This window comes from Diabrotica virgifera, chromosome 3 (genome assembly GCF_917563875.1).
Source record: "Diabrotica virgifera virgifera chromosome 3, PGI_DIABVI_V3a".
Lineage (NCBI taxonomy): Eukaryota > Metazoa > Arthropoda > Insecta > Coleoptera > Chrysomelidae > Diabrotica > Diabrotica virgifera.
Genome location: NC_065445.1, coordinates 149,673,919 through 149,696,033, shown reverse-complemented (window position 1 = coordinate 149,696,033; position 22,115 = coordinate 149,673,919). Strand labels below are relative to the sequence as shown.

General features: G+C 32.5%; 1 protein-coding gene across 1 annotated transcript in view; it reads left to right on the top strand.

Moving 5' to 3' along the window:
• Positions 1-21,093, top strand: part of LOC126881352 (phosphatase Herzog) — a 105,172-nt gene extending 84,079 nt beyond the window's left edge. The window contains exons 3-4 of the mRNA XM_050645601.1: positions 1,592-1,927; positions 12,689-21,093. Of these exons, the coding sequence (XP_050501558.1) occupies positions 1,592-1,927; positions 12,689-12,907 (555 nt within the window). The 3' untranslated portion in view covers positions 12,908-21,093. The remainder of the gene's footprint in view (positions 1-1,591; positions 1,928-12,688) is intronic.
• The last annotated feature ends 1,022 nt before the right edge of the window (positions 21,094-22,115 follow it).

The window sequence follows — 22,115 nt, the reverse complement described above, 5'->3', positions numbered from 1 at the left end:
AAAATTACGCTGAATCCTATGTGTTAATCACATAGAACTTAAAAGAATAAAAAAAATTTAATTCTGTTAGTAAGGGAGGGTAACTTTTAATTTATTTATCCCGTCCATAAGTGGAAAGTTTGATGCGCCACTGTCGACGCATGTGCCACTAAAAAGTGACGGCACAGTGTTCAAACGCCTTCTTTTAGGTTTTACTATTTAAGTTATAGGGTCCCATCGTGCCTAAAATGATTAAGAAATTTCACCTATAGCGGCTCTTAGTCTATAGGTAATGTTTTCCTCATCCAAAAGTTTAAGTAGCTCGGCATTGATTTGATCTGATCCGGGTGCTTTATTGTTTTTGGCTTGCTGTATTGCTTTTCTGACTTCAGAGTTCAGTATACTCGGACCTCTGTCTAACTGATTGCCACAGGTAGTATGTGGATCATTTTATCGAGTAACATCGTCAAAAAGGTCAGTGATGTATCTTTCCCATTCTGTGCACTGTTGTTCGTGATCACAAATTTTTCCGTCTGCGCTTTTAAGTAAGTGAGCATTTTTCTGTTTTCTATATCCGGAGGTGTATTTAAGTTTCTTGTGGAGGTTGAAGCTGTCATGTTTTTTTTTTGAGGTCTTCTATTTCTTTACAAGAGTTCTCGAGCCAGGATTATTTGGCTTGTTTAATTTTTCTTCTTATGAGTTTGTTGATTTCACGGTATTTTATAGATATTACATATTTCTATTTTTGTATTTCCGTCGAACTTCCATCAGGTCTAGAATTTCTGGGTTCATCCAGACATTTTTACCAGTATTTTGATTACCTTTTCTTAATTTAATCTCGTTGCCCAGATATTTATAGGTAGAATATACACTTGTTCAATTTGTGTGCCATTAAACCATGTTTTTGGTCAGCAGAAGGTTGGTCATGTATAGTGTTTTGAAAAAGTTAATTTTAAGGTTAACTCATGTACAATATCTCTGAAGGTCTTGAAGAAGTGGACAGGCATGATCTACCCAGTTTGCAATAAGGACTATGTCCTTATTTTCCTTTGCAAACCTCAAGTTGTTCAGAAACTCCTTATTTATGTTGACTCCAATAGTTTCCCAATTGTTGTTTCTCATATTATCTTAATATAATTATGGAATGTCAACTCGTGATTATTTCACTTCACAAACTTTGCGATATTGTATTCATTGTGTGGTCCCGTGATTTTCATAATAAATTTTATCTTCACTGTGTCGTTTATCGTCAGGCTTTCTATGACTGATCTAAAACTTTACATGAATGCATAGTGCTTGTCTAATGTTAGTCAAAGTGTTAATTGCATCCGTTTGTTTCACAGACATGTTTGAAGGGCAAAATCGAAGGAAAAAAGGGGGTCCTGGTAAACACAAACATCCTGGCTGAAAAACATTCGCAACTGGACCGGGTTAAACACACAGACGCTTTTGAGAAAAGCAGAAGATAAAGCCGAATTTGCAACGGTTATGTCAACCTTCATTGCAGTAGAAGAAGTTTCCCATAAAAAATCGGGTTTCAAAACACCATTCTTACGTAAACAGTTATATCTCTCTTTATGTAGTTGTACTCTTATAATATTATTTATTTTAGCCTATCAGCAATGCAGACTTCGTCGTACCAGTAGAAATAGATGGCACATTACATCAAGTGTATGTCTTAAAGAGGCCCCACGTAGACGAATTCCTTCAGAGGATGGGAGAATTGTATGAATGCGTTCTCTTCACTGCATCACTGGCGAAGTACGCCGATCCCGTCGCTGACCTTCTAGACAAATGGGACGTGTTCAAGGCAAGATTATTTAGAGACAGCTGCGTCTTCTATAGAGGAAATTATGTTAAGGACTTGAACAAGCTGGGACGAGAGTTGCAGCAGATTGTTATTGTTGATAATTCACCTGCTTCCTACATATTCCATCCAGATAATGCTGTAAGTATTTTATTTATATAGTCCAGAGAAATAAGGTTTTTGTCGGGACACTTGAGCAGCCGTGTTTTCAAATAGGTTTTTTGAGTACTATATACCAAATACATTATAAATACAAAAATACCCGTCACAGGTCGGACGAGAATAGTATTCTTCTTTTAGTAGATGAGCCAAGGTTTAAAATGGCAGTTTTTGAATTTTGGTCCGACCATTTGTTGCTTCGAAAATTGCAAAATAAGACTAAAATTTGGAAAATAAAAAATTTGCTATAACTTTTGCGAAAATGACCCTAAGACTTTCATATTGCATGAAAAGTTGAGTCAAACAGTCCATATAATGCACAAAAATTTTTAAGACGATTCGTCAATTAGTTTAAATTTTATTCAATTTGTTTATCCCAAAGAGCTTTTTTTCGCAATGTTATTGTTCAGAAAATAATAATGATATAGCAATTCTGTGGAATCCACATGAAAGAAGAATAGTTATATTTTCAAAGTATTGAAAAAAAATCATTAAAAAGTTATTTTTATCACTCCGAAAACATTTTACTAAAGTAGTCATTTTTGGTTTATAAACAATTTGAATAGCTTTGTTAATATTGACTGTAGGGTAAATCTACTAGGATTTCAAAAGCTGGTATTTTTACACGAATTTTCAAAAAAAACTTTACGCCTAGGTTAATTACGGTCAAAGTTAGCCACTTTTATTATTTAATTCACAGTTACTTCTAAAATTCATAAAATTATCCTGTAACAGTGTTAGTTACCATACTATAGTCGAGGAAATGAAGCATTTTGGCTCGCAATTATTTCGTCCAGCATGGATTTACTTGAAATTTTCACAGAAGGTAGGAAATCGTCCAAGTATCATTTTCTATATCATGCTGCTGTACGCTAAAACCTTGGGGGTAGTTGCCACCCCATCTCGGGGGGTGGGAATTTTTTATTACATTTTAACCATGTAAATCGATGTAAAATGTAATTTTAAGAAAAAAATGTTTTTTGCATTTTTTTCGTAAAACTAATATTTTTCGAGTTATTCGTGGTTGAAAGTAACAGTTTTTCGACGGAAGAATCGACTTTTTTAGAGGGTTTTTTGAGAATAACTCGAAAAATATGCATTTGATAAAAAATACTGTAGATATCAAAATTGTATATTTTAGTAACACAAACGAAACTGTTTTTCTATAATATTTTTACGAACAATACAAACCGAGATACGGCATGTGAAAGGTTAGCTTTTTTCGTCAAATGCATAATTTGAAATAATCAAAGCCAAATAACGGGTAAACTTTGCATTTTTCCAGGAAAACTTACATGATGTTTTTTCAAGCATACAATAAGATCTTTCAAAACAAATAATAAAAAGTTTTTAGCATAAAAATTGAGTAACTTATGATAAAAAAAAGTCTCCTGGTTTTCTCCTGGGTACCTGTTTTTCTCTACGAAAAAAACAGTGAAAACAACCCCCTAACTACCCTTGTAACTAAAAATTGGTCTTCACCTTTCTGTAATTCCGTTTATATTTATATTATAAATACACCCAAGAAGTTTTACCTATTTAAAAGGCCTATTTTTAGAAAAATTGGAGTTTAAAGAAAAATTGATTTTTTGCAATTTTGCATTTTTTATCATTTTCTTCAAAATATATCCGAAAATACTTGAGATACGAAAAAAATGATAGATTACTAAATTGTAGTTTTTTTAATAGCTAAAATTTCCTTATGCATAGATTTTCATTAGAGTGAACAGTTAACGAGATATAGCTGTCTAAAACATCTATTTACGAGCAAACATCCCCTTATTCGAGCCCTTTAAACCCACCTCAATTAAAAATTAAGGGATCTTACGGAATTTAATTTACACAGTCTTATTACTCTTCAAAAACCCTACAAAACTATTATTGAAAAAAAATTTTATCGCCAAAAATGAAGGAGCTATGTTTATAGAACTAATTTTTTTTACGAAAAATTCGAATAGTCCCCTTATAAGAGCATTTTCAATGTACCTATATAATACCACAGAGCCGGTTCGTATACTGTATGACTAAAAAACTATTTGTATGTGTATTTTTATATATTTGTAAATTCGTATTTTTGTGTAAATAAATGTTTTTGTAATTCTTTAATTCTACTTTTTTTCTGTATAGATCTATTAAATTGTCTACTTATAAAAATTGCAATATTATTAAGGGTGGTTTTAAGGGTTGAAATATTATGATAATATATCCTAAAGCATAAAACAATCATTATTTAACCAGTCAAAACCAAATGATCCCCAAATTTTTATGTAAATTGATGCAAGCCGAAATTATTCTTTTAGGATAAGTAAACTTTTCATATATAGCTCTAACAAGGGTGGTTTTAAGGGTTAAAATATTGTGACATTATATCTTAAAGCACAAAACAATCATTATGTAACTAATAAGAAGCAAATGTTGACAATATTAACGTTTAAAATGTTATTTTATAATTTTTTACAATTAGGGGTGGTTTTCACCAAAAAAAAAACCAAAAGTGTACAACGGCTCAATATAGAAAATGAACAAGAGGGTGAAATGAGCCTAATCCCAAATTTTTGTACAAGTCGATGTTGGACGAAAAAATTGCGAGGTTTTGCCATTTTTTCAGCTTCATTTCCTCGACTACTACTCCGAAACGGCGCTGCATGGCCGATTTTTTTGAAATTTTACACGTATATCCTATAGGACTGAGAATAGGTTTTAATCTATTTTTCATACCCATAAGTTATAAGGGGGGTTGCCCCCCTGACATTTTTTAAAATTTATTTGGACAAAATTGCCTACCTTAATTTTATATGATGTAGAATTAAAAAATACATACAACCAGTAATTTTCACTCTTCTATCACCAACCCCTATCTGTTAATAGCCATCTATATATTTACATCTATAAAATTCTCCTGTCACACTGTTTGCCATCCTCCTCTGAGACCGCTTGACCGATTTTTATGAAATTATATATTTATATTCGGTAGGTCTTAGAATCGGTCTTAATCTATTTTTCATATCCCTGAGTGATAGGGGAGTTTCCCCTAACATTTTGTAATGTTAGGTGGGCATATGTGTACATACGTACTCTATAAGATTACTAGTACATACAAATTAAAAAAATTATGATCAGAATACATCAACAAGCTGTTTCATTTTTTGAGTGCACGGATTTTTATAATTCCCCTCCACCGATCACGAATCGATTTCGTTAGGACGTCATTTTTAAAGCTTTAGTAACCACTCTGTTGAAGTTCAAAGTTTACTCAAACTTTTACACATAAACAGTACTGTACACATACCTTCAACTTCAAAATGACGCTAGTTAGGTTGCTTAATTGTTATAAACAAAGTAGCCGTCAATTAAATAAAAAAAGTTATTAACTTGACCGTAAATAATAACCTAGGCGAAAAGTTTTTTTTTTGAAAATTCGTGTAAAAATACCAGGTTTTCAAATCCCATTGTAGTTTTAGCCTACAGTCAATATTAACAAAGTTATTCAAGTTGTTTATAAGCCAAAAATGACTCTACTATATAGTAAAATGTTTCCGGAGTGATAAAAATGACTTTTTAGCGATTTTTTTTTAAATACATACTTTGAAAATATGACTTCTTCTTTCATGTGGTTTCCACAGAATTGCTATATCATTATTATTTTCTGAACTATAACATTGCGAAAAAAAGCTCTTTGGGATAAACAACTTGAATAAAATTTAAACCAATTGACGAATCGTCATAAAAATTTTTGTGCATTATATGGACTGTTTGACTTAACTTTTCATGCAATATGAAAGTCTTAAGGTGATTTTTGGAAAAGTTATAGCAAATTTTTTATTTTCGAAATTTTAGTCTTATTTTGCCATTTCCGAAGCAACAAATGATCGTATCAAAATTCAAAAACTGCCATTTTAAACCTTGGCTCATCTACTAAAAGGAGAATACTATAAATAAGATATTTAATTACCCTATTTTTACCTGTAGCGATTTAAACGAAAAAAACTGCCATTTTTGACCCTTTTTGTTAATAACTAAAATTCCCGTCCGAACTATGACGGGAATTTTTGTATTTATAATACCTAATGTTTAGGTATATAGTACCCAAAAAACCTATTTGCAACCTGGCTGCTCAAGTGTCCCGAACGTGGTATATTTTTGCCTTATTTCCTTGGCGTAATATTCGTACATGATACAGCAGCGACACAATCTTCTGCCCCTAGTAACTCTTTTTTTTTAGGTATGTATTTGAGAGATTGTGTACTCGACAAGCGATCTGCCCATTCTATATTTTGCATATATTCATTATAAATCTTTATTATTTGAAAATTGCTGTTAGAAAGAGCAGATAAAAAATAATGCCTCAATTGCTGATTTGGCGATATCTTGTAACTTTATCTTTGATTCACTTTTATATTTGTATCTATTTATTAATTCTTCTAAAATACATTGCCAAGTAGTAATAATTATATTTTGGTTTGTTAATGGTTTTACATGGCCAAGTAAATGTGTTAGGTCCGGCCGATTTTTCAGTGCTGGGTTAACCCATTTAATTTTCGGTACCGAAATAGCGCTTAAGCCCGTTTAATTTGACTAAGGTTTTAATCGAAACTCGTTAGATGGGTTGACTTTCTATACAGTGATGAGCGCGCTCTCTCTTCAATCCTGACCCCCCGGAGGGAGTGTAATGGTCGACGTGATGTCGTGTATTGTCCGTCTCCAAAGGTCTCTGTCTCTGGTCATTTCTTTTAACTCATGCATAGGTCTTTTGCATATTCCTGTAATTTGATAGATTCATCTTGTTGGGGATCTTCCTCGTGATCTTCGGCCTTCCTTGTATAATGAGTTTTTCCATGTTTTCTGTGTTTGCTCTCATAACGTGTCCAAAGTATTTTAATTGTTGGAGATGGACTTTACTGGAGAGTCGTTGGCTAACTTTTAGCTCTCTTAAAATTGAATTATTTATTCTATGGTCGGTCCAAGGAATTCGTAGCATTCCTCTCCAACAGAACATTTCAGTGCCGTCTTTCCGAATTTATCAGGGTCCATGATGATGAGCGCGCTAATAACCGGCAAAATAGCGTAAAAGATGGAAAACGTAATACATTGGGAAACAAAAAGAGATGAAACTAGTTTTGTTTTTTTGTTTTTTTTGTATTAGGCAATCTGTTATAACATATAACAATAAGCACATTTTATCTGAGAAATAATGACATGAAGAGATTGTGACCAGCGCCACACATCTCTATAGAGATAATATTCAATTACTGTATTACATATATTAACTTAGCTACTGTAACAATATTAATGTCTGTGCGGTAAATCTAATGGTGTCTGTCTCTTTAACCGTTTTGTTTCCTGACTGTTGTCTGACAAATTAATTGCAAGCACATTCGCGTGGCTTTCAAGACGTACGATGTATTTTGCACTTAACTCCACTATCACTTTACTGACGGTTTTCGTTTCCAGATCATTGTAAATATCCCTGTTAGTAACAAACCACGGAGCATCGATTATTGAACGTAACACCTTGGACTGGAATCTCTCAATTATGGATACATTCGACTTTGATGCTGTTCCCCAGAGCTGCAGACCATATGCCCAGACTGATTTGAATGTTGTGTTGTAGACTAGCAGTTTATTTCTTGTTGTGAGCTTAGACTTACGCCCTAGAAGCCAATAATGCTTACTAAATTTTATGCCCAGTTGTTTCCGTTTGTTCCATATATGGGTTCTCCAGGTTAATCCCCTGTCCCAAGTGCATGCCCAGATATTTTACAAAGGTAACTGAGGGAATTACCTTATTATTTATTGTTACTGTAGGTGATTCACCGTGACATTTTGTAAAAACAATATGGTTTGATTTTTGTTCATTAAATTTAATTGTCCAATTTTGTGCCCATGTATTTATTTGATTTAATACTCTCTGGAGTTTTGCAGCAGCTTCGACGGGATTTTTGTGTACTGCTGCTAGGATTGCAGTATCGTCTGCAAAGGTGGTGGTCGTTGTATCACGATTTGTGGGTAAGTCTGCTGTGTAAATCAGATACAGTTGTGGTCCCAGAACGCTTCCTTGCGGTACCCCTGATCTGATGGGATATAATTTTGTAAAGGCTGACTCAAACTTCACTCGAAAGTATCTTCCTGATAAATACGACTTAAGGAGTGTATATAGTTCCTCTGGTAAGTTCTTTTTCAGTTTATACAACAGTCCTTGATGCCAAACTTTATCAAAAGCCTGGCTAACATCGAGGAATGAAACTAGTGGAGATGGAAATGATAAACGTATAAATTAACATTAGTTTAGGTGGGAAACATAGTTTTACACCTACCTCTACCGAAAGTATACTTTTCCGGACCTGATTGTAGGGAGCAAAGTTGTACTTTTCCTCCCTAGGGATGAAAAGTAAAAGTGACGTCATGGTATTTCATTCATGAAATATAACTTATTGACGCCCTTTATTTATAAAACGTTTATTTATAAAACACCCTGTATTTTGCAGAATGGTAAAAAACAGTAAATTGTTATTTTGATTTAACAATGTTTACATTAATAATTTGACTTTATTTGACAGTTGACAGTTATATTGTACCTACTTGGTAGTTTTAGTTCTAATAAATTTTGTTGGTTAGTTACATACATAAATTAAGTAAAAATGAAAAAATAACTCGTTATTTGAGGAAGGTGGAAAAACCATATGTATAACATGGGAGTAAAGTGCCTTTTCCTCCCTCCGCTACGCGTCGGGCAGTAAACTTCATTGTCGGGAGGAAAAGTAGCACTTTCCTCCCTTGTTATACAAACAGCTATTCCCACCTTTAGACGTATCAGAGAACTGTCACTGTGACAGACGTCTAAAGGTGGGAAAATATGTAATGTAATGTTAATTTATACGTTTATAACGATAATTTCCACTTCCACTAGTTTCATCTCTTTTTGGTTCGCAATGTATTATGTTTTCCATCTTTTGCGCTATTTTGCCGGTTATTAGCGCTCTCATCACTGTATAATAACGATAATAACTTATAACTTCGATAATAATATCTATGTAATAGTTTCCTTGTAATAACAGGGTAAAAAAATAAAATATCTCCCGCGATAAAAACAAAATAACAATCTAACTAACCTCTTCTGTCATAGACCAGTAAGGATCTGCGAAAAACGTCTATTTTTGGATGTGAGAGGTGGCATTCGGATTTTTGCAGATAAAGTTAGGTGACACCTTCAGTAATAATAATTGACTTATGCTCCTTCTCAAATATGCCCGGAACATTAATATAAAAATTAAAATATTTAAAAATTTCGACAAACATCGATTTTTTCTGCTTTATTTGCTTATAACTTTAAAACGATTCGTTTTGGAACAAAGTCGTAGAGAAATAAAATAAAGATAATTGAATTTTGTATGATATACGACTGGTAAAAAATGTCTTAAGTTATTACCTTTTCTGCAATATAGCAATAAATACAAAATAAGGGGGCAAAATAAGTCTGTTGTTATTCAATATTTTTTAACCACTTTGGTGGCACTTAGAACCTTAGTAATTCGCTTAGGAAATTATTTGTAACATACTTAAATCGTGTACTAAATTTCATTAAAATCGACCTAATAAATTTTGCATAATAAATTTGCAAAATAAATGTTTTTTAAAAAAGTTCAAATTTTTTAAAATCTTTCTGAACAAAAAGTAGACCATTTAGAAGTTGGCTAATTTTTTTACATATAAAGAGGTGCTCTACCTATCTAATACACTTTACAGCAGAATTAAAATCGGATTATTTAAGGGGCCTCAGCAATGTTTTAAATTTACAAACAATTTTTTGGCTTATAAACAAATAGCTTTATAAAAAAATTAATTTTTAGCAATGCAAATAGTTAAAACCTTTATAATTTGACTTAAACTTTCAAATGCTGTCAGCAGAATTGCTATTTTATTTTTTAATCAAACGTTATTCGCGTTCAAAAATTGCAATTTCTCGATTTTTTGAAAGTTCCACCGCGGTTATCTTGAAAACTATGCATCCTACGAAAAAACTTGTAAGAACATTTTTTGCTTAGAATTGCCCAAGAAATACAAAAAAATGTTTTATTTTGCGAAAAATCGATGTTATGTAATTCTTCAAGTTCTTTGTTTGTAACAATCTTATCGACATCCGGATCAACTGTTATCCAAAAAATTCGTGTTCTACGGGTCAAAATACATAAAAAACTTGGCCATCTAAAGTCCATCTAAATAAAGGAGCCCGTAGCACCCCTCCTGGCCACAGCACTAATTTGTTTATAAGCCAAAAAATTTGTTTATAACTTTAAAACATTGCTGAGGCTGCTTAAATAATCCGATTTCAATTATGTAAAGTGCACTAGATAGGTGGAGTACTTCTTTATATGTAAAAAAATTGACAAATCTTTGTATGTTCTAGTTTTTGATGTGCAAGATTTTAAAAAATTTTAATTTTTTAAAAAAAGTTTAGATTGCAAAATTATTATGCAAAATCTAGTAAGTCAATTTTAATGAAATTTGGTGTACGGTTTTAGCACATTACAAAAATTTTCTAAGCGAATTAGGAAGGTTCAAAGTGTAACCTAAGTGATGGAAAATCATTGAATAAAGACAGGCTTGTTTGGCCCCCTTATTTTATATTTATTGCTATTTTGAAGCAAGGGCGATAAATTAAGACATTTTTAGCCAATCGCATCTGATATAAAATTTAATTATCTTTGTTTTATTCTTATACGACTTTGTTCTAAAATGAATAGTTTTTAAGTTAAAAGCAAAAAAGTAGAAAAAAAACGAAATTTTTTGAAATTTTTAAATATTTTATTTTTTTTTATTAATGTTCCGGGCATATTTGAGAAGGAGCATAATTCAATTATTATTAACGAAGTTATCACCTAACTTTATCCGCAAAAATCTGAGTGCCACCTCTCACATCCACCTAAAAACAGATCCTTACTGGTCTATCAGGCAATTCTCAAAATAAACAAATTCGACTCTGATGCATTCACTGCACCTATGCGCAAGCGTAACCAAAAAATTCGGAGTTAAACCATCTAATGCAGAGCTTCCCAACCAGTGTGCCGCGGCACATTGGTGTGCCCTGAAGTCCTTGTAGGTGTGCCGCGAAATTTAATTATACTCACTATCATTATAGAGATTATTTACCCAAGTGTGCCGTGGCTGAACCAGTTTTTAAGTTAGTGTGCCTCGAGCTAAAAAAGGTTGGAAACAGCTGATCTAATGGGTATCGGTTAAAATCTTGGTCAACTTAAACGGGTTTAAACTCTAACCTAGTACTGAAAAACTGATTAACCATAAATATTTCGGTGGCCGAAAAATAAATGGGTTAAAATGGGTATTTGTTAAAATCTAAACTAGGTTGGCTAACCAAAATTTTAACCTCACTGAAAAAATGGGCCTTACTAAATCAGTTGCTGGATTAGATACAAAGTCAAAATCTCTCAAAATCATTTGCAGGATATAATTCTGCTGATTATATTCATTGTGAGTGTTGTTATTTTCCTTTTCAATAACCGACTCTCGTATACTTTCTGCTGATTTTAAAGCGCTTTGTTCACTATGTGTTACATTATCGAATACCGTTATGACTATATCTTCTTTTGGTTATGTCGTCTTAAGATTCAGCGTCTAGTTCGTCATACTATTGCATTTAAAATCTCCTCGTATTTTTAGAAAAATTAGTAATTTTTCTGCAAAAAAGTATATTTCAAATTATGTATTGTATCTGTGATGGAAACATGTCATCATTAATAGTATTCTGAAGCTATTTTCTTGTGGCATTTTAATGGAATTTATTATTTTTATTGGGAATAAGCTATAATTTTGCTTTAAAATAATTAATCGAATTATTCGAATTAAAGTCGTCCCAGGAACGCAATATAATTTTACAGTAATTAACTTTAAATCTTTTCTTTGCTTTATCACTGTTTTTGTTTGTTTGGTCGTGATCCATTCTTATCGCACGAGAAGCTAGGGAATGGAGATTGTGAATTCACGGTGCCAGTCTGCTGTTTCTATATTGTTATGTATTCTTTTTTCTGTTTTTGTCTTAGAGACTCTTCTCAGAAATTTCATTTCACCAACAATGTAGTGTTATCTCTGTATTACACAATAAACCATACTCAATCAACAAGTCACAAAACACCGAACCACAGCTGGCTCAGACTTCTGCTGTGACTACTGTCCTTCCCAATCCCGAGATGTAGCCCCATCATGTCCAGAGTATTCATGGTAGAGTGAGAAAACGTTGCCTAAGTGATGAACCGTAGAGCTGGCGATACAGCCTTGGTACGGTATGGTTGAGTCCATGACAGATAAGAAAAAAAGTAGTAAAGTCTAAAAGGAGAACATGATGGCAGTTTTGCAAATGGATCAAGGAAGATCTATTATCCCAAGAGACACTTCCAACGGCACTGTACTAGTTAAGAATCCTGACTTTTTGGACTTCTTGTATTTGGACTTGGTACCCGGAGTTTATAACCTTTTTTAGCCTTCACTCAAACGTGCTCCTCATTCACATAATTACTGAACAAAACCGACAGTGCTCCTCCAACACGACAAGGTCTCGTGACTCCCAATGATTCTACTCGTATAAACGGATTTTAAATTATACCTGTATTCCAATAAGTTAGGATCGTCTGACATCTTTTATAATTATCTTTGGTGGTAAAAAAATATGAATAGACTTCAATTTAGTTACATGTACTCAGGATTTTAACGGCTTGGTTTTTTAATCTTCAGGTGCCGGTAGCGTCGTGGTTCGACGACATGAACGATTCAGAGCTGCTCGACTTGATCCCGTTCTTCGAGAAGCTCAGCAACATGGACAATGTATACACAGTGCTGTGCAACTCCAATCATCCGTACAATAACAGCGCACCCGCGCAACTCAATGGTCCCCAAAACATTAACCATGCCCTGAGAGGACCGCAGACCAATCATTCTCCGGCAAAAACGTAGCGATCGCTTATCATCTTTCAGTTGGTGGTTTGTTATTGAGTTTGTTTAATAATTAAAGGTCGTAAGCAGGGTGAATGACAACAGAATGGTGGGAAAATGGTATTGGGCAACCAGGCTGTACAGTAGATAAATTTTCATTTCCTTTTGCAAAAGTCGGGTACCGCTAAGTATTGTGACAAAACGAACGTCACCTGCCAACGTCACTTGCAGCAGCCTTCTAGAAACTACTCGAAATAAACAGAAAGTACTTCTCAATAGGTCATAAAAATCAAATGCATTTTTTTTTGTATTTCTATATATAGCTTCTTTAAATGCAAATACATTTTAGTGATGTTGGTAGATGATGTTTTCTAATGCAATTAACTGTATGTGTGATAGATTAGTGATTTTGTGCCAAGCTGCATTCTTTGTGCGTAAAAATCAAAAATATTTTATTTATATGACGTACTTATATGCAGGTTACTTTTAATTCATAATTATTTGACAACCAGTGATACCAATTTGTTATTATTCTAGTGGTGGACGGCGTTATTTTGGAACTGTTACAAATAGCATATTTTCGGTATGGGTCTTGAAAATAGTCTGTATATTTTGTATATAGTTGATGTCTGTTGGAAGAATCCAATAAACCGATATTTTTCTATTGCACTGTTAGAAAAAACAGCCAATACCATTTCCCCGCTCGTATTTAAAAACTATAGTCTTACCGACTGGAGACCTGTTTTTATTTTTTAATTTTTTATATAACAAAATTGTGTGGACGTAAAATTGTTTGACATTGTGTAACAATCATTTGTATAATTATGAACAAAAACGTAAAATGAAATTGAGGATTCTCATTTTAATTGTTACTTTTTTCATATTGGGACAGTTGAGGCGAGGACGTATTTTTCTATGAAAGAACTATTGATATTTTTAATACTTAGTAATTGATACAACTTACAATGATTTTTCCACAAATAGACCTGTGATGTCCTGTTAAGGTGTATAATTTTTTGGGTAAACGTAATTGATATGTTTTACAAAGCAGTCAAGGAATTACTTAATAGTCACCAGTAACCAACGATTAAGATTACGTTACTTTCAAAATGAAAGCTTTATATATTATTTTACGACATATGCGATGCAATGCAAGACAAATTTATCAAACCTTTCATAAGCGGCTAATAAAAAATTGTGACATTTTTTGATAGGGGTTGTATAATATGAGCGATCTGCATTTGATTTTTGCGTTGTTCCCAGATATTCCGTATATTTGATAATATAGGAGAGTTTGTTTTTTCAAATATATTCTGTGCATTGTTCGATTTTTAAATTACCTACCTAATTAATCCTGAATATTTGTAATGTAAAACTCCCTTTACCTAAACGTAACAGTTCCAGAAATTAATATCGTAATATCAAATTTTAAAATGTTCATTTTGTACTGTAATCAATTTGAATAAACTCACCTAAAATTATTTATTGATAAACATCAGGAATTTTCAATAGACGTTCAAAATGATATCCATTTCTTTCCACAAGGTAAGCCATCCGATCTTTAAAGCTACGATAACATTAAATTTGTAAGATATCCTCCTTTATTATCCTTATATTTGCTTTGCAGAGATGGTATCTTTTAGTTCGTGAATTTTGACGAATTGTTTTGTTTTATACATACAAGTGTGTGTATGTGTGTTTGACAAAATTATACAACTGTAAACACATTATTTAAATTTCAATTAAATAGCATAGTGAGGAGCAGCTCCATCCTGTTGCTACCAAATACCATAGTTAAAGCTATTGCTATTGTTTAAAAACTATACAGCAATAAAGTTTTAAATTAAAAGATATGAAAAATACATGTTGGAGAATAGCCTAGCTAGCTCACGAACGTTTGCTAGATGTTTTGTAGTATCTCCAAATTAGTTTGACATTTAGATTCCCTTAAATGCATAAAAGACCAATTATTATTTTATTGGCAATCATTCCGATCCATACCTTAAGATCCTATGGATATTAAGAATGGAATTTATGCAGCCACCGTGGATAATATCGATTATGCCTAATCGATTCCGCTAATAAAATCAGTTTCTTTTTTCTGCAGAGAACATATTATATACATATGTATTTTCAAAAAAACCCTGTTACCATATAGTGGTGTAGGGCGAGAACATAACATTATTTAAATTTAAAACATTTGGACCGTTTCGTTGTATCACAAAATTGAACACAATTATCAAAATTTACATCTGACAACTATCTTTATTATCATTATTATTTTTGATGGATTCGACCGTTACTTGATGGAAGTTCATTTTATCTCACAATAAAACACTGAAAACTTTTGTTTTCTATACTTCCACAAAATTTATTATTTACAACTATGTGACTACAGCTGCTTCGGCAGAGTGCCTTTCTCAAGTGATATAATTTACAATGTGTTTGCCTTTTTAAGTCTCTAACTGAAGAGATTGAGGAGTGGGGAGCTGTTTGTCTCGAGTTGGTCATTCAGAATTATGTATATCTGTATTTTTCAGTTTATTAATTTCCATAGATTCTAAAAAAGATAGCTTAAGGCCTTTATTTTGGATATGGAGAATTTGAAACTCTTCATTGAAAGAATGATTATGATCTAGAAGGTGAAGTGCGTATGTAGAAGTCTGTTTTTCTATTGTTGAAAGCCCTTTTGTGTTCTGCTATCTGTTTGTCAAAAGTTCTGCCAGTTTGACCGATGTAAGTTTTCGGACAGTCACCACAAGTTAGTTTGTACACACCACTCTGTAGTTGCTTTCTCTTTCGACTTTTATTGTTCTTAATATATTTGCTTAAGTTGTTGTTAGTTCTGAAAGCTGGTATTATTCCTTTCTTTTTTATGTATCTGGCTATTTTTGTTGTTATCTTGCCAGTATATGTGAGAGAGCAGAAGGTACTGGGTTCTTTCTGTGGTGGTGGATACACTAATTTCAGGGCTTTCTTATGGAGTTTTTGATTTAAGATTTTGTTAACTGTTTGTTCGTTATAGCCGTTGTTTACTGCTATTTGTTTAATGATGTTTAGTTCTATCTCGAAGTTATTTTTTGTCATGGGAATTTCTGTCAGTCTATGTATCATGCTATGGTAGGCTGCTAATTTGTGTTGTGTAGGATGGGATGATGAATTGTGTATAGTTGTATCAGTATGGGTAGGTTTATGATATACGGAGAACTCATGTTTGTTGTGTAGTCTGGTAATCGTTACATCTAGAAAGTTTATGGAATTATTCTGTTCTGTTTCTATTGTAAACTCAATATTACTATGAAGTGAATTAATGTATGATAGAAATTGGTCAAGTTGTCTGTTAGTTCCTGTATAGCATACTAGTATATCATCCACGTATCTCCACCAATATAAGAACTGTTTAAATACGCGATGTTTAGAAATTGTTGTTTCAAGTTGGTTCATAAATATATCTGATAGTAATGGACTTAGGGCAACTCGAGACAAACAGCTCCCCACTCCTCAACCTCTTCAGTTAGAGACTTAAAAAGGCAAACACATTGTAAATTATATCACTTGAGAAAGGCACTCTGCCGAAACAGCTGTAGTCACATAGTTGTAAATAATAAATTTTGTGGAAGTATAGAAAACAAAAGTTTTCAGTGTTTTATTGTGAGATTATTATTTTTATTATTAACATATCACGTAAAATTATTAGAGCAGATATGTGTAAAATATGAAGCTATCTGTCTTATTACTCTAGTGTGAACCTTCTTATAACAAAACGCACACATATAACGATTTGTCTTCAGCTTTTACATGTTTTTAAGTCCTAATTTAGGTAAATCTTTTACTGCATCTGTTCTTTAATTACTAGCTGTAACAAACAAAAGTTCCTTATATTATCGGAAAAACAGAAGGTTTGACAGCGCAAATACCATATAAAGACCGATAGTATTACACAACCCCTAAAAATAAATTCCATAATTATCATATTACCGCTTCTGAAATAACTGAAGCATTACATTTGGCCTATTGCCATTATATGACAGTTTTACTTTCTTAAAATGTACAGGATCAGTGATTAATTATGTTTTACGTTACTGTATATCATCACAAAACCGTGAAGTGTGGAAACAATTGGGGGAGACCTATATCCAGCAGTGAACGTAAAGTGGTTGGATGATGATGATAACATTATTAATTTCGATTATAGGTTCTTCGCTGACTTTGAGCCATAAATGCAATGTATTTATAATTACAAATTTAGTTAACAAATAACTAAATAGTAGTAAATCCGTCTGTAGTTTTTTAAATAATTTTCAAACATCCGTGTTTAGTCCAGATTAAGGATCTCATATATGACTTGTAAGACCATGTTTATTTCCAGTCCAGACCAGCTTAAAAATTAGGGTTTTATGTCTGGTGATTGGACTGTACTACACATTTTTGACAAGGTGATTTTGAACACTTGTGTCTTTTAATAAACAAAACTATTCACTGAATTTAAAGTAATCGTCAACCTGTTAACAATAATATAGCTGCTACTTGGTGCTTATTCATATATTACTCGTGTTTGTATTCTTATTGTACAAAAATCCAAGTGATTGATATAAGAGTATCAGCATGTGTATTGGTTAACCGAGTCAATAAAGATATCTATTTAAAACATTTTTCTAAAGATTTACTTCACTATTGACTCATAGGATCTATTTGTTGGGAATCTTAATTGTTAGCTATCAGTAGTCGATAACTGTCAAAGGTTATATCATTTTCCATGGACTGAACAGCATTATAAAGGTTTTCACGTCAGAACTCTCAAGATTTTTGATATAGTACCAATGTTTGTAAAATTAGTGGCCTTTGTGTTGTCAAGACGCTGATCATATTGAATTTTATACGAGTTTTTTCCGAAAGATGACGCCACGACGCAGGAGAGGTGGCGCCATCTGACGACATATCAATTGAAACAATTTTGATATTCTATTGAATGGCAAAAAAGTAACTGAATCAATTTTAAGAGACTTTGACAATGGTAGGTGGGGGTTTTCTGCCTACATGAGAATGTAATAGATTTGTATACAAGTTTTTTGTTATTTTGTTATATTGATTATGAACAGGTAATACCATAGTAAAGGGAACATTTTTATTTGATGGTAGTGATTGGTTTTTGCACTAGCTTTTGTATAATTTTATCCCATTGAAGTTTAAATACCAGTTGTAGTCTTTTATTTTTGACGTACTAGCAAATATTTTATATGTGATAGATTAATTATTAGTATTATAGAATTTATACTTTTTTACAAAACGTTGTGTGCATAACACAGAAAACAAAATTTAATAAGTTTATTTTGACTACATAAAACGAGGTTTTCGAAAAGAAATTGTAATTTTACCATATATTTGTTTCTTCTCGTCTGCGCTGTACTACCAGTGAATAAAATTGTAAAAATAATTCCAACAATAATTCTAATTGCAAAGAACTAGAAAATTCTTCAAAGCGATAAAGATGATTACGACAAAGGAACTTTTGACATCGTTAAATACATTAATCTTTTACTTTTCTGTCGTTTTTGACAGTATAATCCGATCTGAATCGAAGTCTTTATAACATCGACTTTTTATTCTTTCCATTACTTGCAAGGTTTATTCAATGTTTTTAAGTCGTTAGTAAATATATTTTTTACCACACGTTGAATATACACGCCATATATTTTTTTCCACGAAACCACCAGATCATGGCTGCATCGAACTTTCAAACTTTCTCTGTTGTAATCTTTATAGGCGGGTTGACATTACCAGTGAATAACGAATGTGGCTCACGCTTACGTATTTTGCCCCTGCTATTGTTAGATATTTTATTATCTATTTTCAAACTCGAGCAGTGTATTTGTATCTATGCATCTATAATAAAATATCTAACAATAGCACGGGCAAAATACAAGCGTGAGCCACGTTCGTTATTCACTAGTAATGTCAACCCGCCTTTAGACTTGATCTTCTCACTTTCCACGAGCTTAATTTTTTCTCGATCACCACTATCACTGGGGCGAAATGGAGGGTTAGTAAGACAATAAGAATCTTAGGTATTATAATATAAGTAAGTTTATAGTATTCAAAGTGATTGAGTCTTCATGAGTTTGGTAATTGCTGACGAGTATACAACAGTGGTATGAATGTTCTTAGCATATAGTGAAAATGATAATTTATGTTTACGAAGAAGTTTTGTTTCTCATCATAAAAATATCTAATAATTAATGCATTTCATCTAGAAGTGTTCCAATGCCATTATCCCTTTAGAGCCGTGTTTTCTAAAAATGTTACAAAATTATCTTTAGGAAGATCTTCAACTTCGAGAATAAAATCTCGATGAAACTGGGAGGAAGGTAGACATTCCAGTACTGTATTGACAAGATCTTCCAATAGGGAACTTGCATAAAATTTTAAATTCGAAACAAATGTTATAAATAAATCACAACAGAACATAATTTAAAACATGTATCAAAGATAAAAAAAAGTTGCTTTTGTGTTCCGTTTGGCCCCTAAAGACGATTCTAAATTCAAATTAAAGCAGCTAGTCCAAAACGCGTCGTGACGTCATATGGTTAATGTTTACATTCTGCACCAACAAAGTAAACAAAATTGTATATAATTTTAAATTAGACATTATAAACGTCATGCGTCAGTAGAAAAACAGTTAGTGACGTCACAAGTGTTTTTGATCGTTTGAACTATTCATAGAAAACTTGTACTTTTACAAAATGGTTTTATTTTCCATAGGAAACCTTCTTTCCTTTCCTTCAAAAACTGTATCAAACTCCAATCTCAACAAACTGGTATATATTATTACAATGACGTATGTACGATAAATGTCATTAGAATATTTTTTCTCTTATTCCGCGACGACGAGCTGGCCAAATACCCAAGTAGGTGGAGGCCAATAAACTAAAGGAGAAGAAGAATATACCTAAATATAACCATAGATATAACCATATTGTAAAACTATGTGACGTCACGGGCTGTTTGAACTACATATTTCAATATCGCAGTAGATGTTAAATTTGTATTTTTAAGTTATTATGAGTTTTTGAAGCGTGAAATTTTGGAAATCTCATTTTTAAACAAAACTGAACATTATTATGTAATAAAAAAAAATGTGCAAGTTCCCTATTCTCCATGGCAAAGACACTTATGGGCAGTTGCATTATCCTTATGGAAAAGTTTTGTTTTATTTAAGCCGGGTGTGCTTTTACAAATGCTTGCGACCAAATTTATTAGAAATTGGGAGTAGTATTTACCAGTTATGGTTTTACCTTTTGCAAGATACTCAACAGCAAAATTCATTTTGTGTTCCAAAAACACCAACGACTTAGTTCCTATACTGCTATTTCTTTTAAGTAGTGGTTCATCCATATTTCAATATTCTACCACTGCTTTAAACGACTGCGGACAGTTAATTGCTGCATTGGATGACTTGCAATATTAGGTACATGAAGTCTATTAGCACGTGTACAAACGTGATGAAAAGAATCACGGAACGCAAATAATTTTAGTAGTATATGATGTTTTTAATTTGAATAAAGATGTTCTCATTTGTTGTGATGTTGATCTGCAAATCTAATATAGGGCTTTTCATTGATTGTCATTTGTTTCGACCTTCTGTCATATGTTGTATAATCTGTGTATAATATTAATGTGCACGGATTACACGACATATGACAGAAGCTCGAAACAAATGACTGTGAATGAAAAGCCCTATACCGGGCATTTAAAGAATATACTGTTTTATGTACATTTTTTGAATGTTTATTAGTCAAAGGTTTGTTCAAAAATTTAGTTAAAAGTAGATTACACCAATTTAATAAGGGAAAGTACCCCGGATAGTAAGTAGTTGTGTCTAATTTTTGTATGTGTAATATTTGATTGTATGGTATAGGTCCCAAAATATGTCATTGTATTGCTCAGTGTTTTATCGACGAACCGAAAGAAGATGTGTACCTTTTACTCTTAGTATATAATAAAAAATAATGAGTTCGGGGTATTTTCCTTCGAATTATTTTAGTCAATTCACAAGACAAGACATAATTAAATTATTCTTTTTAAGTTTGCTAAAGTTAACAACATGCTGTAAACTAATGAAATTATTATTGTATTGTATATAAATATTATTGTATTATTATATTAACTATGTATAACTTACAACTGTAAATACACAGAATTTATTTATATGATTTTATTTCTTTTTGAAGCGAACCTTTGGGGGTGGAAAAAATTAAATGGTACAGATGTTTGTAATGGTAGTTGATCCTCAGTGGCTGAGCACCGCGTAATGGGAGTTCAGTAAAAGGAGTGTGACATTGAACAGACCTGACAACTTAATAAAAGGTACAGAAATGGTAGCAACAGATTCCGGTACTTAATAATAATTGATATGACACTATCTGTGTGATATCCGGTAAGAAGGATGATAAATCAACTTAACAACTAACCAACACACATAACCAAATGGATCTATCAATGTGTCGGATTGTACAGAGGAACAGTGGAAGATAATGTAGATAATAAGATAGAAATTAAACTAACATATAAAATACGATGGAAACATACGATATGAGTTACTATTCTCAAGTACCAGTTTGCATCCTTGAAGCCTATAGACTGCTGTAGTATACCTACCATCTGATTCTTAAAAATACACCTGCAATTTATAACAAACACTTATGCGCATATTATTGGAAACAGATACTGTACACGTCTTAAGTAAGTCCAGTGGCGTAACAAACTCCGTCGGGCCCCCCGCAGAATTGGAAATGGGGCCCTCTTTAAAAAGTTACTAAATACGACTTGTTTAACAAAAACGTATATGTAATAAAATAAAAATGTATACCATTTTTATTCAGTTGCAATGCGAAGGCAAAACAATCTTACTTTTCAATTAGAATACGGAGTGCAGTCCAGTCCCTTGAATCGCGATTTTCGGCTCTTATTGGAGCCTCATCGGAAAGAACGTAGGCACTGTTATCCATATTCTAATTGATTCGCATCGAGAGCTTTTCCCACCCATGGCAACCGAAGTCATGATAGTAGGTGGCTAGCGCCATCTGGCATTGAAAGACGAAGTAGTTTTCAATCCTAATAGTAAATTAATAATATTGAAAAATATTAAAAACATTACTAAAAGATTTTTAAATTGAAAACTTATTGGTACACTTTCCTGGTGACACCTCCAAGACTTCTACAATTTGCAAGT